Here is a 12,330-nt window from a genome sequence, read left to right as displayed (position 1 = left end):
TTCTTCAATAAAGCTTTAGATCTTTTAAACCTTAAAGCTTTAAGCCGACCATTGAGAAGATGGCCAGTTTTTCGTTTATACCTATAAGCACGAAGTCTCAGGTCTTGATTAAGCACTCTTTTCACCGTGTTTTTGCTCAAACCCATCTGGAGGGCCATAACTTTTTGTTTCCTAGCGGGATTTCTGGCAATGCGTGCCCTAATTGCTAAATAAATTTTATTATTTTAAATGTTTGATAGTAAGCTAGTTAGTTACTTATAAATAAAGATTAAAACCGTTCACATTACGTGCACTATATGCGATGTAGGGGGTTTATTTAACTTCTACAAATTAGTCCTTACCTAATTTATTATATGTAAGCACTTTTAAAATTCTCAAAATTACAGCTGGTTCAATATTTACGAGAAGAAATGGGAGTTTTATGAAGTCAGCAAGCTATACAGGTTCATGCAACTTGTGAGGTTTCGCATGCAGGTGAGGAGTTTTAAATATTTTTTTAATAGGTACTTCGCAAATATAGGTAGGTTACCTATACCTATATACCTACCTATATAGAGTTCGGTCCGGGTCCAGGTCCGAGCTGGGGTCCATGTTCAGACCCGGGTCCGGGTCCGAGTCCGGGTCCAAGTTTAGGTCTGGGTCCATAAGAAAGAGAACAAATCGCCAAACGTGAACGTGAACTATGTGTCATTGAAGAGTTCCATTCTGATCATCATCAGCAGTTCCACTTCATCAAATGTCACTTTTTAAAATGGAAGTGCTGGATTTGTTTATAAAAACACAAAAATCACTATATGTATGCCTTTCACATTTGAGGAGTTCCCTCGATTCGTCATGGATCCCATCATCAGAACTCGAGCTTGACAAAAATGTTTCTTGAAAACCTAACTTGCTTAACAAACATAACGAAGAGGACAAATCGCCAAACGTGAACTATGCGTCATTGAAGAGTTCCGTTCTGATCATCATCAGCAATTCCACTTCATAAAATGTCACTTTTTAAAATGGAAGTGCTGGATTTGTTTATAAAAATACAAAAATCACTATATGTATGCCTTTCACATTTGAGGAGTTCCCTCGATTCCTCATGGATCCCATCATCAGAACTCGAGCTTGACAAAAATGTTTCTTGAAAACCTAACTTGCTTAACAAACATAACGAAGAGGACAAATCGCCAAACGTAAACTATGCGTCATTGAAGAGTTCCGTTCTGATCATCATCAGCAGTTCCACTTCATCAAATGTTACTTTTTAAAATGGAAGTGCTGGATTTGTTTATAAAAATACAAAAATCACTATATGTATGCCTTTCACATTTGAGGAGTTCCCTCGATTCTGTATGTATATACTTACAATCAAAAAAAGAATTTTCAAAATCGGTTCAGAAATGATGGAGTTATGGAGTAACAAACATTAAAAAAAAAAACAACCGAATTGAGAACCTCCTTTGAAATCTTGAAGTCAGTTAAAAATATAGAAATGGTTTGGAAGATCCGCCTTACAGAATGCCTGTTTTTTTCTGCGAATTTGGCATTACACAATGATGGCGTTTATCTAAACCAGGGGTCTCCAAACATGACCCGAGAGCCACAGCCAGGGTTCCATATCCTTTTTGCGTACCGGATTGTATGAAGTTTGCAATTTTTGACTTAGTAGTAGTAGTAGTAGTAAATCACTTTATTGTACAAAACAAAAATTGATAACATGAAATCAATAGTATCTTAGTTTGAAAATTGCTGATCTAGATAGTAAGATGCTGATTTACTTTCGTTGTCACATGTCCCCACAGTACGCACTCCGCTACAGCATCGAGCAATCCATGGCGATGTTTGTGTACATGTGCGAGACGCCCTGTCTCTGCACGTACATCTGCGACGACGACTGGGAGTGGGACCCCACGGACCTGATCAACACGCCATTCCGGTCGCCGACCGTCACGCTGTTCTACTTCTTTCTGATGCTGAATGCCGATGGACCGTATTACACCACGCCTCCGCCGCAGTTTGAGGTTAGTATGTCCCCAAATAAATACATCAACGTAATTCACCATTCTCTACTTTTTTTTACCCTCTGAGACCTCTCAGTATCTCATGTTACTGGCTCAACCAACTTTTATAAAAATGGGGAATATTTGGGACAAATTAGTGGATTGTACTATTTTGATTCCCAGATTGTGATCCAACGCTTGTTCCGTGAGATGCTGTACCGCTGTCACTTCATTCCGCAAGTGCACCCCATGATTGTGACCGGACTGGTCTTCGATAAGGAGCTATTCCTCACATCCATTGGTAAAAGCTACCTTACCTCCTTTCACATCACATTACATAGTTAATATGTGGCTTTCCATCAGAGAAGGGTCTTTACTTTATGCTTAATTTTCAAAAGGACCGTTAGATAAGGGATCCATGTGCTTAAGGACCCTTTTCTGATGGAGACGAGCCACATTTATTGGATGGACTCCTTCAATTTATATTAATTTCCTTCTAGGCTTATTAGAGCCGAATGTCGTAGACTACAGGGAACGTTTGCTAAAGGCTTATCGCAAGTCTATAATACCACTCAACGCTTACTTGCGCCAATATGAATGCTATAAGGATTTGTTTACGTTGGATATCGAAGAATATGTCGAGTAAGTATTTTCCGCCCTAATCTACAGTCTTTTTAGGGTTCCGTACCCAAAGGGTAAAAACGGGACCCTATTACTAAGACTCCGATGTCCGTCTGTCAGTCTCTCTGTCACCAGGCTGTATCTCATTAACCGTGATAGATAGACAGTTGAAATTTTCACAGATTATGTATTTCTGTTGCCGCTACAACAACAAATACTAAAAAGTACGAAACCCTCGGTGGGCGAGTCCGACTCGCACTTGTCCGGTTTTTTTATTCTACGTCAATGGGTGTCGAAAGTTAACGTAAGCACGAGGGAATAATATTTATACCATCGTAAGGGATATTTCAATACTAGTTATGGCCATGAAATAGTAGATTGTGTCACAAGGGAGCAAGATGACATATATTGTTCACGTCGAGGGCATACATTGAATCCTGAACGAAGCGAAGGATTCTATAATTAAATCCTGAGCGTAGCGAGGATTCAAGCATTAACTTCCAAGGCGGAAATAATTTTGCTACCATGTGACACATACTGCTTTTCACATCAACCATAAGAAAATTATTATGTTCCAAAATATGATTTAACCTAAAAATATAGTATGAAAAAAAGAAAAAAAACTCGTGTTCTAGAACAGAAAAGGGCCACTTTGATTCCTCCTAGCAGGGAAGAAAAGTGCCACTTTGATCCCGTACGCCCTCACTGTAAATATATCATTTAGCTCCTTTATGACACAATCTACTATTTTCTACTCGTCGACTTTAATTGTTGAATTAAGACTTCTTATAGACACGGACAAGGAATTTAATTTCAGTACTATTTCGTATTTTATCACATCACAGTGACAATATCATCAAATATACATTGAGTAATATGTGTAAACAGAGAGACAATTTCGTGCTTCTAAGTTGACAGGTAAACTAGATGGCGCTGTTCAGCTCCATACATTTTGCGGTAACTCTGATTGTCAATAGTTGACGTTTGACAATTGAGTGACCGCAAAAGTCGCAAAACATATGGTGCAGTTTAGCGCCATCTGTTTTGGATGTCAAACTAAGGGGCACGTTTTTTTCTTAGACTACCTCTCTATTACAATCAATTATCTTTGTTAGTATAAAGTCCCTAACGACTTTCATATTGATTGTCACCGAGACAAGGTACAGAATGGTACGGAAATGGAAGATAAACGGTTTCTAAATAATTTTGTATGTATGTACTGTACTACTTTATGGTACAAAACACAAGAGGGCCAGAACAGGGTATTTGACTACTAGTCAAATCAGTTTCTTTTTCGATTCGAACTGTTAAAACGATTTTGCTACTATGCAGTTTATATGAAACACTAGTATGTGACATCACAATCAAATTACCTACTCTTTAAGGATTTGCCACACTGGATGCGTTCTGCGGTCAGCGGTCAGGTCAAACCCGCATTATGAATGAACAACATCGACAGCAACCTTTGAAGTTGAAGTTTGACCTGACCGCTGCCCGCAGAACGCATCTAGTGTGCCAAATCCTTTATAGTTTTATACGGGTTTTAAAATGGAAATTGTGTCTAAAAATAACTGCTATTTACGTTTTAGAAATTACCGACAGGAGAAGCACTCAGCTTCAGAAATCCGCGAAGAGGTTCAAGCTCATTACGACGCAAAACAAGAATTGATCTGGCGTTTACCTCAATACATCAACATCGGACCTTTCGCTATAAATGTTGATACATTGAAGGTTATTATAATTGTTGTTTAAGATAATAGGGAACGATCGATTCTCCATACAAACTTAGTCCTCATTTCCCTCCCTGGATATTAACATTTTTGAAAATATGGCTTTAGAAATACTAATTTAAATTTATTGTTTTCCCAGCAAATATTAGTAAACAAGAGGTCAGATATAATGAAGGCCTTATTGGCCATGTGGGCGGAAGAGGTAAAGAATGTCGTCGAAGACGTGATACAAGCCTATAAAAACATTATGAGGAAGCTGGGTGAAAAACCGAATACTATTGAACATGTGTTCGAAATTAGGGAGTGGATGGAGGGCATACCATTCGCTCTGAAGACTCAGGAGGATATAATGAAGAAAGTTCACACGGTAAGATGCAAATGTAATAAATACTTGGAGGAAATGTAATTTGCTGTACAAAAAAGTCTGCCAACTTTTGCGGGGAAGGGGAACGTCAAATGTATATACGTAACATCAAAATAGCCATGTCAGATATATAAACGTCAGTCCATACATTGTGTATGACCATTTTGGCCGACTATTTTCGACAGAGGGGAACGCCTGTTAATGGCTACTCCGTTTGGTTATATCCTCTAAGAATAAATATGTAGGCGATGGTGATAGCAAAACGGTACTAAGATTTTATATATCCGTAGCTTTTTATAAACATTTAGATTATCAACGGCTTTCTTCAGAAGCAAGAAAGAGACGTAAAGGGAATTTCACCCATCGATTGCGGTGAGCGGCAAAAACTTGCCATTATTCATAAGTAAAGTTAGTAGGTACATATTCTAATATTTAGGACAATTTTACACAGACCAACCTAGTCCCACAGTAAGGTTAATAAGGCTTCCGTTGTGAGTACTAGACGCCGATAAATATAATACATAGGTATATATAAATTCTTATAAACATGTATGCATGATAAACATGCAAATAAATGGCCTTACCGAACTCGAACTCGGGACCTCCCGCTTGTTAGGAGATATAGGTATGTATTATATAATATTTTACAAGTATGACTACTTAGTCTGATCAGCGGGATGGATGGATTGGAGGGAGGGATCGGCAATAGATTTATAGTTTGTCAAAGGACTGTCTCATTTCAAACATAGACAGAGAGTATCTTACTAGCACCCAAAAGAAAAGGATGAGTATAGTTTTTTGCTCTTATTTACTGACAATTTGGTTTGACCAACTACTCGTATAATTAAGGATAAGCTCTCTTCTGCCGGTTTTTTTTCCTCGTCCGCGGATCTGCGTTCCGGCATTCTAGGGCTAAACCAGAAGATTTGTATAAAAGGGGGGTGTACAAGTCCTGATTCGCTGTTTCCGTTGCAGGATTACGAAGTGTTAGACGCGTTTTTTACGCCATTGGAAAATGAAGATTTCAAAGCATTATGGGAAGCTATCGGTTGGCCTCTAAACATCACAAAACAGGTAACTTGCATCACCTCATTGAATTACTGCTGCCGTCGATCTCTACTTAACTGCTATGCAGGGCCTGACTTAGAGTTCTGACCGCCCTAGGCTGACTAATGTATATCCGCCCCCCGCTTGTCCCAACTCACGAGCCGCCGCCGCGCCCCCTTGCGCGCCCCCTTGGTCCTTGCGCCATAGGCTCTAGCCTTATTAGCCTGTGGGTAAATCAGGCCCTGCTGCTATGGAACGATTTTTCATTCCGAAAAACTGCGTAAAATAAATTGTCATCTTCACCTTCTAACGGGCCTAAGATGGTCGCGATTTCTGTCATCGTGGCTCTCACTTTCAAGCAAGTATCTTTGTAAGTTTGAAAGTGTAAAGTGATGATAAAATTTCAACCATCTCCGTATTGAAGATGATGAGACTAAATACAATATATTTGTGGAAACAATATATTTGTGGAACCCGTCCCCAAATATATTATTCTACGTTTCTACGTTTGATTATTTAGGTGGTGACCACGACGGACTTTCTGGAAGAGGAACAGGAGAAGTTTTGGAAGCTTCACCAGATGGACGAGCAGACACTTTCAGATAAGATTGACATGTTTAACGCTCAGTGTATGCAGCTGACTTTGCAGTGTGACTTTTCCAGGGTACGTATAACGTTTTAGTCCGTTCTAATCAAATAAGTTTTCAACCGTTTCTCGGCTGTGCGACTCTCCTGTGTTGTTTTAAATCTCCCTCACCAGTCGTATGGTACTACTGTGGGGTTTTTGAAATGCTGAAGTTCTTATTAGGACGATGATACATGGGTGGATCAACTATTTCTTATTGTTATTCCGTCCCGTCAGCGAGTGGACAAAAGTAGCAGAGTTTGTTAGAGGAAATTGCTATCACAACAAAACGTGTTTGGTGAATTTAAATGCCTCAAAATCAGGTTTTCACATAGTGACTTAGGGGAACGTAACCATGCCAACGAATGCCGAGAAAAAGTTGATTCATTCACATACGCATGCAAGAATCGAAACGCACCCTCGCTAATAGCTAAACGCATGAGCGTGGCTCCGATCCTGGCGCTTCCTCAATAGCGTGGTCTGTAAATGGCTGCCGTTTGTTACGAAATACTTAGGTTCCTAATTAAAAAAAGTACCAGACGTCATAAGGATTAATCGTAACATTGTTCAGGTTCATGAGATTGCAAACGATATAAAGAAGGCTTGGAAGGCAATGAAGGACTCTCAGGACTGGGGTCGGATATTGAATCAACGACAGAAGCTGTTCGGTCAACCGGTAGTGCCATACACGGACCTCAACCGATTGGTCAAAGAGTTCGAACCCTACAGAAATCTTTGGGTCACTGCTTCAGGTTTGTAATTCTATGGTTTTATGAGGTTAGATACTTAAGGAATTAAGATTTACAAGGTATTTTTGTGATAATGATTTTCGAAGCAATTTGTTGCTTGCAATGAAGATCGAAATTATAAGAAATTCTTTGATATTCTCAGTACTAAAGTATCTATTAAAACTACTCAATACTAATGTATGATATGTCACTTGAAACCCTTCCACCATGGCTTTACAGACTTCCTTAAGGCCAGAGAAGTCTGGTTCGACAACCCGCTAATGTATGTCGATGCTGATTCCATCGAGCCGCTGATCAACGAGTACTACAAGACTATAGTCAAGTGTACAAAGACTTTCGCTGATATGCCCAAAGTGCAACACGTGGCTATTACAATTCGGGTGCGTGCTTTTTACAGAGGGATGTATTCAAGTATTCAGTCTTAGAAGTATTTCCAAACACTTACCGATAAATTGTATTATAGGATGATATTGATGAATTCAGACCGCTTGTTCCTGTATTGCAAGCCGTGAGGAATCCAGGAATGAAGGAAAGGCATTGGAACGAATTTATGGAGAGAGCGGGTCAGTATACATTCTCTTTAGCTTGATATTGCCCTCAAGTATGGCATTACAACTTTCCTCTCTGACTTGTTGGTAGTCCTTTTTATTATTTATTTTATTTATTTAATAAAATACAGAGTATTCTTACAATAATCATAACCCCGCAAAACTCAATAAAGAGTTTGACTGTGGGGTCATCAGTCTCTAGTTACATATGTACTTAACTTAATTTTATAGTAGTGCAATTACTACAAAATATTGAGGTAGTGTATTTTTAACATAGATTTAAATTTAGACTTCTTATTTTCAATATAGAATTCTTTTCCTAAGGGTTCTATCCCTGTAGTAGTTATTAATTCTAGGAACGCATAGTTTGCCTGAAGTCACAGCCTTTGTGATGTAAGTGTGATTAACTGGTGTCTGGTTTAGTCCTGGATTTCGTTGATCAAATAAATATAGCTCTCTTACAAGCTAAGTATTAGGGCGTAGCGGGTGCGCGGCGTGAGCGGGTGAACGAAAAATAGTATGAGCAAAGATAGATATAACTCCGTAATAGATGGATACAGTCTAAGGAAAAAACGTGCCTCGAAAATCAAGAAAATTTGATTCTCGTTCAGAGGGCGCTACTAGTTTTGGCCTACAGTCGTATAGATGGCGTTGACGGTTTCGTTTGTTATTTAACAATTTTAACGCATATTAGTGAAAGAACATGGGTCAAAATCATAAAAATAATTAATGCAAATAAAAAAAATCATTTATCTATATTTAAATACATTCTATCGTATTTTTATAAAACTTCATTTTTAGTTTTAAAGTGTGTCGATGGCAGTGAATTTACTGGGGTTACGAAATTTACTATGACAGTAACGCTCTAGTATCAGTTACTCTATGGTATGAGCAAGCCAAGGGCAGGTCTAGCCCTCCAAACAAAGGCCAAAAATTCTTCGCGTCAAAAATATTTTCTTCTACTTTTCCTAATCAGAACACGATGCGAATACGCCCTTAACGGATCCCCACTATATTTGTTACACCTTGTAATTGTCGCTTGTCTATAGATCCGATTTCTATTTAAATCTTACAGCAGTAGTGCCTTTTCGCCGGACCACAATAATGGCATATATGATGCTTCAAGCATGTTGTCTTCACCAGCCGGGCTAGCACATGATTGGCGCGAGATTATATCGCCGCGACAAAGACTACCCGTCCCCTTTAATGCATACAGTTAGTAAAAGACGGGTAGTCTATCTCGCGGCGAGATACTGTCGCGCCAATCATGTGCTCGGCCTACAGGTATCACGGTAACCATGAACGAGAAGCAGACGTTCTCGATGTGCCTGAAGCAGGGCGTGGCCGCGCATGCAGAGTTGATCGCGGATATCGGAGAGCTCGCCAGCAAGGAGTACGTGATCGAGCAGTCGCTGGATAAGATGCAGGCAGAGTGGGCCACTAAGATCATAGAGCTGACGCCGTATAAGAATACTGGTAGGTTCTTACCTCATCAACATCATCATCTTACTTCTTACCGACTTCAGACTCCTCTCATGGATAAAGGAACTCCTTGCCATCGATCAGACGTTAGGTATAGGATGTTGGCTGTGTGGGACTCTAGGATCTTAGAAAATACCTGAAACGTTGAACGGGATGTTACATTACAAGAATACTGATATTTTAATTACCTGATTTTGAACATCAAACTAACATACTTTCGTAGGAACTTATACAAAGTAGTCTTTGGTCGTCTTCATAGGCTGGGATGTGGGATTGTGCTGCCTGTTCGATGGCATGGAGTTTCGACATATCATAGTCCTCCACCTAGCCTAACCTCGCATCGAATAATCGCAAAATTACTAAATTCTATTGGCACATTTCTCCAGGAACATTCATAATGAAAATTGCTGATGAGACGCTTCAGCTGCTGGATGAGCACCAGCTACAGACACAGCAGCTTAGTTTCAGTCCCTTCAAGGCCGCTTTTGAATTGAGGATACAGGAGTGGGGTGATAAGCTCAATCAGACGCAGAAATTCGTTGACGAGTGGATTGAGTGCCAGAAGTGAGTTACTTATTTTTACAAGCTTTTATTTGATTTGCCCTGATGTTTAAATATGTGACTTGGTTAGCGTGGGTCAAATATTGGAAGCTAAATTTGATCAAATTCCCGATGTCTGATTAAGCTGAAATTTTGCATACATATGTAAATCGCATAACAATGCAATATTATGATGATATGGAGCTGATTTATGGAGAAGGGGTTGGCCATGGAAACTGTGTGATAAAACAACGCAAACTAATTGTGTTTGGAGTTGTTAGAAATGTCTCGATGAGTTTTAGTTGCCTGTGGAAAGAAAAGTACAGTCAGCGATAAAACTTCTACCAAAAATTAAATTTTTGCCATAAAGTTATTGTAATTAAAAAAACATTCTTTTAAAATTCTCTTGTTTTAAAAAGGGAGTGGATGTATTTGGAGCCGATCTTCACTTCAGAAGACATATCTCGCCAATTGCCAATGGAAGCGAAAAAATATAATACTATGGAGAGAATTTGGAGGCGCATCATGTCAGCGGCTGTTGCTTGTAATAAGGTATTATTCTATTACCATGCAGGGATTCTTCAGAGAACAAATGTGCCGTTCCATGCCTAAAGTGTCCGTATACTCCACCCTTTAATCATGAAACGTCAAAAATGTCTCAAGACATGTTTCATACCTATATAATCAAAGTCAGCAACATTCACAGGTAAAATCCACTGATGTTGCTATTTTTGCTTCTTTAAGATCATGTATCTCTATTCTCTAGCAATGTGTCGCAAGTGAAATGTACAATGGTATGAAATGTATGAATGTTAACGTGGCGTAAGTGGTATAACGTTGCCGGTCTTCGCGTTGGCACGTCTGGGAGAATTGCGTGACACAACATGGTAGATCAGACTAAAATTTTGAAATGCTTTTTGACATAACTTGGTTGCATGAAAGACGTCTGGTCATTGTGGTTTTAATGACATGTTCTAGTTATGTTCAAATGTTTATATGAACCTGTTTACAGATTATGATAATTTGTCCGGACACGCGGATGTACGACAGCGTCGTTGAAGCCCGGCATCTTCTAGCGGTGGTGTCGCGAGGCCTCAACGAATACATGGAGCTGAAACGCGTCCGGTTCCCTCGCTTCTTCTTCCTTAGCGATGACGAGCTGTTGGAGATTCTCTCGCAGTCACGCAACCCTAAGGCGGTGCAGCCTCATTTGAGGAAATGCTTCGAGAATATTGCCAAGGTCTGTGGTATGATAGGTTAGACGATGTTAATTCAAGACATAGTAAAAGAAAAATGGAAGCGCGAGGCTTTGACAGATACATGGATCTGAAACGCGCCCTTGTCCACTCAGAAAGAAAAATAAGTTTGTGGTTCTTTTCCGAAGGAAGACCTACCGTATTTGAGGAACTGTTTCAGAAATCAAGGTAAATGTGTCTATTCGATCCTTTTCTAACTATTTAATCTTACTGTTTGCAGGTCACATTTGAATATGATCTGAAAATCACGCAAATGCATTCGAGTGAAGGCGAAATCGTGGACCTCAAGTATCAATTCTACCCAAGTTCCAACGTTGAGCAGTGGTTGCTGCTGCTTGAGGACACCATGAGGCATAGCAGTAAGTATCATTCAGGGAAGTCCATGTCCGAACGCTAGTCCAATGTGGATTGGGGACTTACTCTTCGCTTGAATAAATACATGGATATGTTGCAAATAGTCTCAAAAATTTCGATTTCTAAAATATAAATCTGTTACTGGTTAGGGATAATAAAATGATTTTTATTCTCTTGATTCTTGATTGAGATTTTAAATCCTTGTCCAGTCCGGTTAACCCTGGTAGCTGGTATCGAAGAGCTGTGGACGCTCCCGCGCTCAGAATGGGTGCTGCGCTGGCCGGGACAGGTGGTGATAGCTGGCTCGCAAACCGCCTGGACGGCGGGGGTAGAAAATGCCATCAGCGAATACAGGATGGATCAGTTCTTTGATGAGAACTTGAGGATGGTAAAAGTTCATATTTAGAAGATGATATCTTTTGGATTGGTGACAGTTTGTCCTCTAATGTCCTACATGATATACAAGCAAAGGCACACCCCGGTGATAGCACTTTAATTTTTCTTACTGGGAAAGACCGTCGGGAAACTTGTAAAGGCCTCATTTTTACAAGTTTCCCGTAAACCGGGTAGGGCTTATAACAGGAGCAATAAATTAACCTGTAATCTGTACTTCTCAAACTTACCAATATTACTTCAGCGCCATTTAAAAATATCTTGTGTTTTAATTTTTAGCGCATTTTATTCTACGATGCAATGTAGGTATTGCGAATTTTGTTATGTTTAAAGCTTGACAAGCAACGTCAATTATAATGATGATGGCGTACCTACATTGAAGATAATATTTAATTTGTATAAAAATTAGGAAATCTAAAGACTTCATAATTTTTAAAAGTTATTGAACAAAAGTGTCATTGTTTGAGGAGTACAATCTATGTTCTAATTATTTGCTCGTGTTACAGGCCCCACCCTGTATGTACGTATGCGACACTTAGGCATAGATTAGTATATGTTATTACTGTAATAGATAAGAAACTCTCGGACATTTCACGTTCACGTCTCTACTAGTGCTGCCCCTAGCGGTCCTGC

The 12,330-nt window shown here is 39.4% G+C and overlaps 1 protein-coding gene across 1 annotated transcript in view; it reads left to right on the top strand.

Annotated features, from left to right (window-relative positions):
- The window catches only part of LOC134747132 (dynein axonemal heavy chain 1-like), a 69,288-nt gene that overhangs the window by 16,864 nt on the left and 40,094 nt on the right, over positions 1-12,330 (top strand). Inside the window, exons 13-29 of the mRNA XM_063681713.1 lie at positions 387-474; positions 1,791-2,009; positions 2,172-2,289; positions 2,489-2,630; positions 4,199-4,340; positions 4,479-4,706; positions 5,679-5,777; positions 6,271-6,414; positions 6,947-7,127; positions 7,344-7,504; positions 7,588-7,687; positions 8,957-9,148; positions 9,541-9,718; positions 10,114-10,246; positions 10,707-10,934; positions 11,171-11,309; positions 11,514-11,692. Of these exons, the coding sequence (XP_063537783.1) occupies positions 387-474; positions 1,791-2,009; positions 2,172-2,289; positions 2,489-2,630; positions 4,199-4,340; positions 4,479-4,706; positions 5,679-5,777; positions 6,271-6,414; positions 6,947-7,127; positions 7,344-7,504; positions 7,588-7,687; positions 8,957-9,148; positions 9,541-9,718; positions 10,114-10,246; positions 10,707-10,934; positions 11,171-11,309; positions 11,514-11,692 (2,671 nt within the window). The remainder of the gene's footprint in view (positions 1-386; positions 475-1,790; positions 2,010-2,171; positions 2,290-2,488; positions 2,631-4,198; positions 4,341-4,478; positions 4,707-5,678; positions 5,778-6,270; positions 6,415-6,946; positions 7,128-7,343; positions 7,505-7,587; positions 7,688-8,956; positions 9,149-9,540; positions 9,719-10,113; positions 10,247-10,706; positions 10,935-11,170; positions 11,310-11,513; positions 11,693-12,330) is intronic.

This window comes from Cydia strobilella, chromosome 14, assembly GCF_947568885.1.
Source record: "Cydia strobilella chromosome 14, ilCydStro3.1, whole genome shotgun sequence".
NCBI lineage: Eukaryota > Metazoa > Arthropoda > Insecta > Lepidoptera > Tortricidae > Cydia > Cydia strobilella.
Note: the sequence above shows the minus strand (reverse complement) of the source record. Positions and strands in the feature narration are given on the sequence as shown.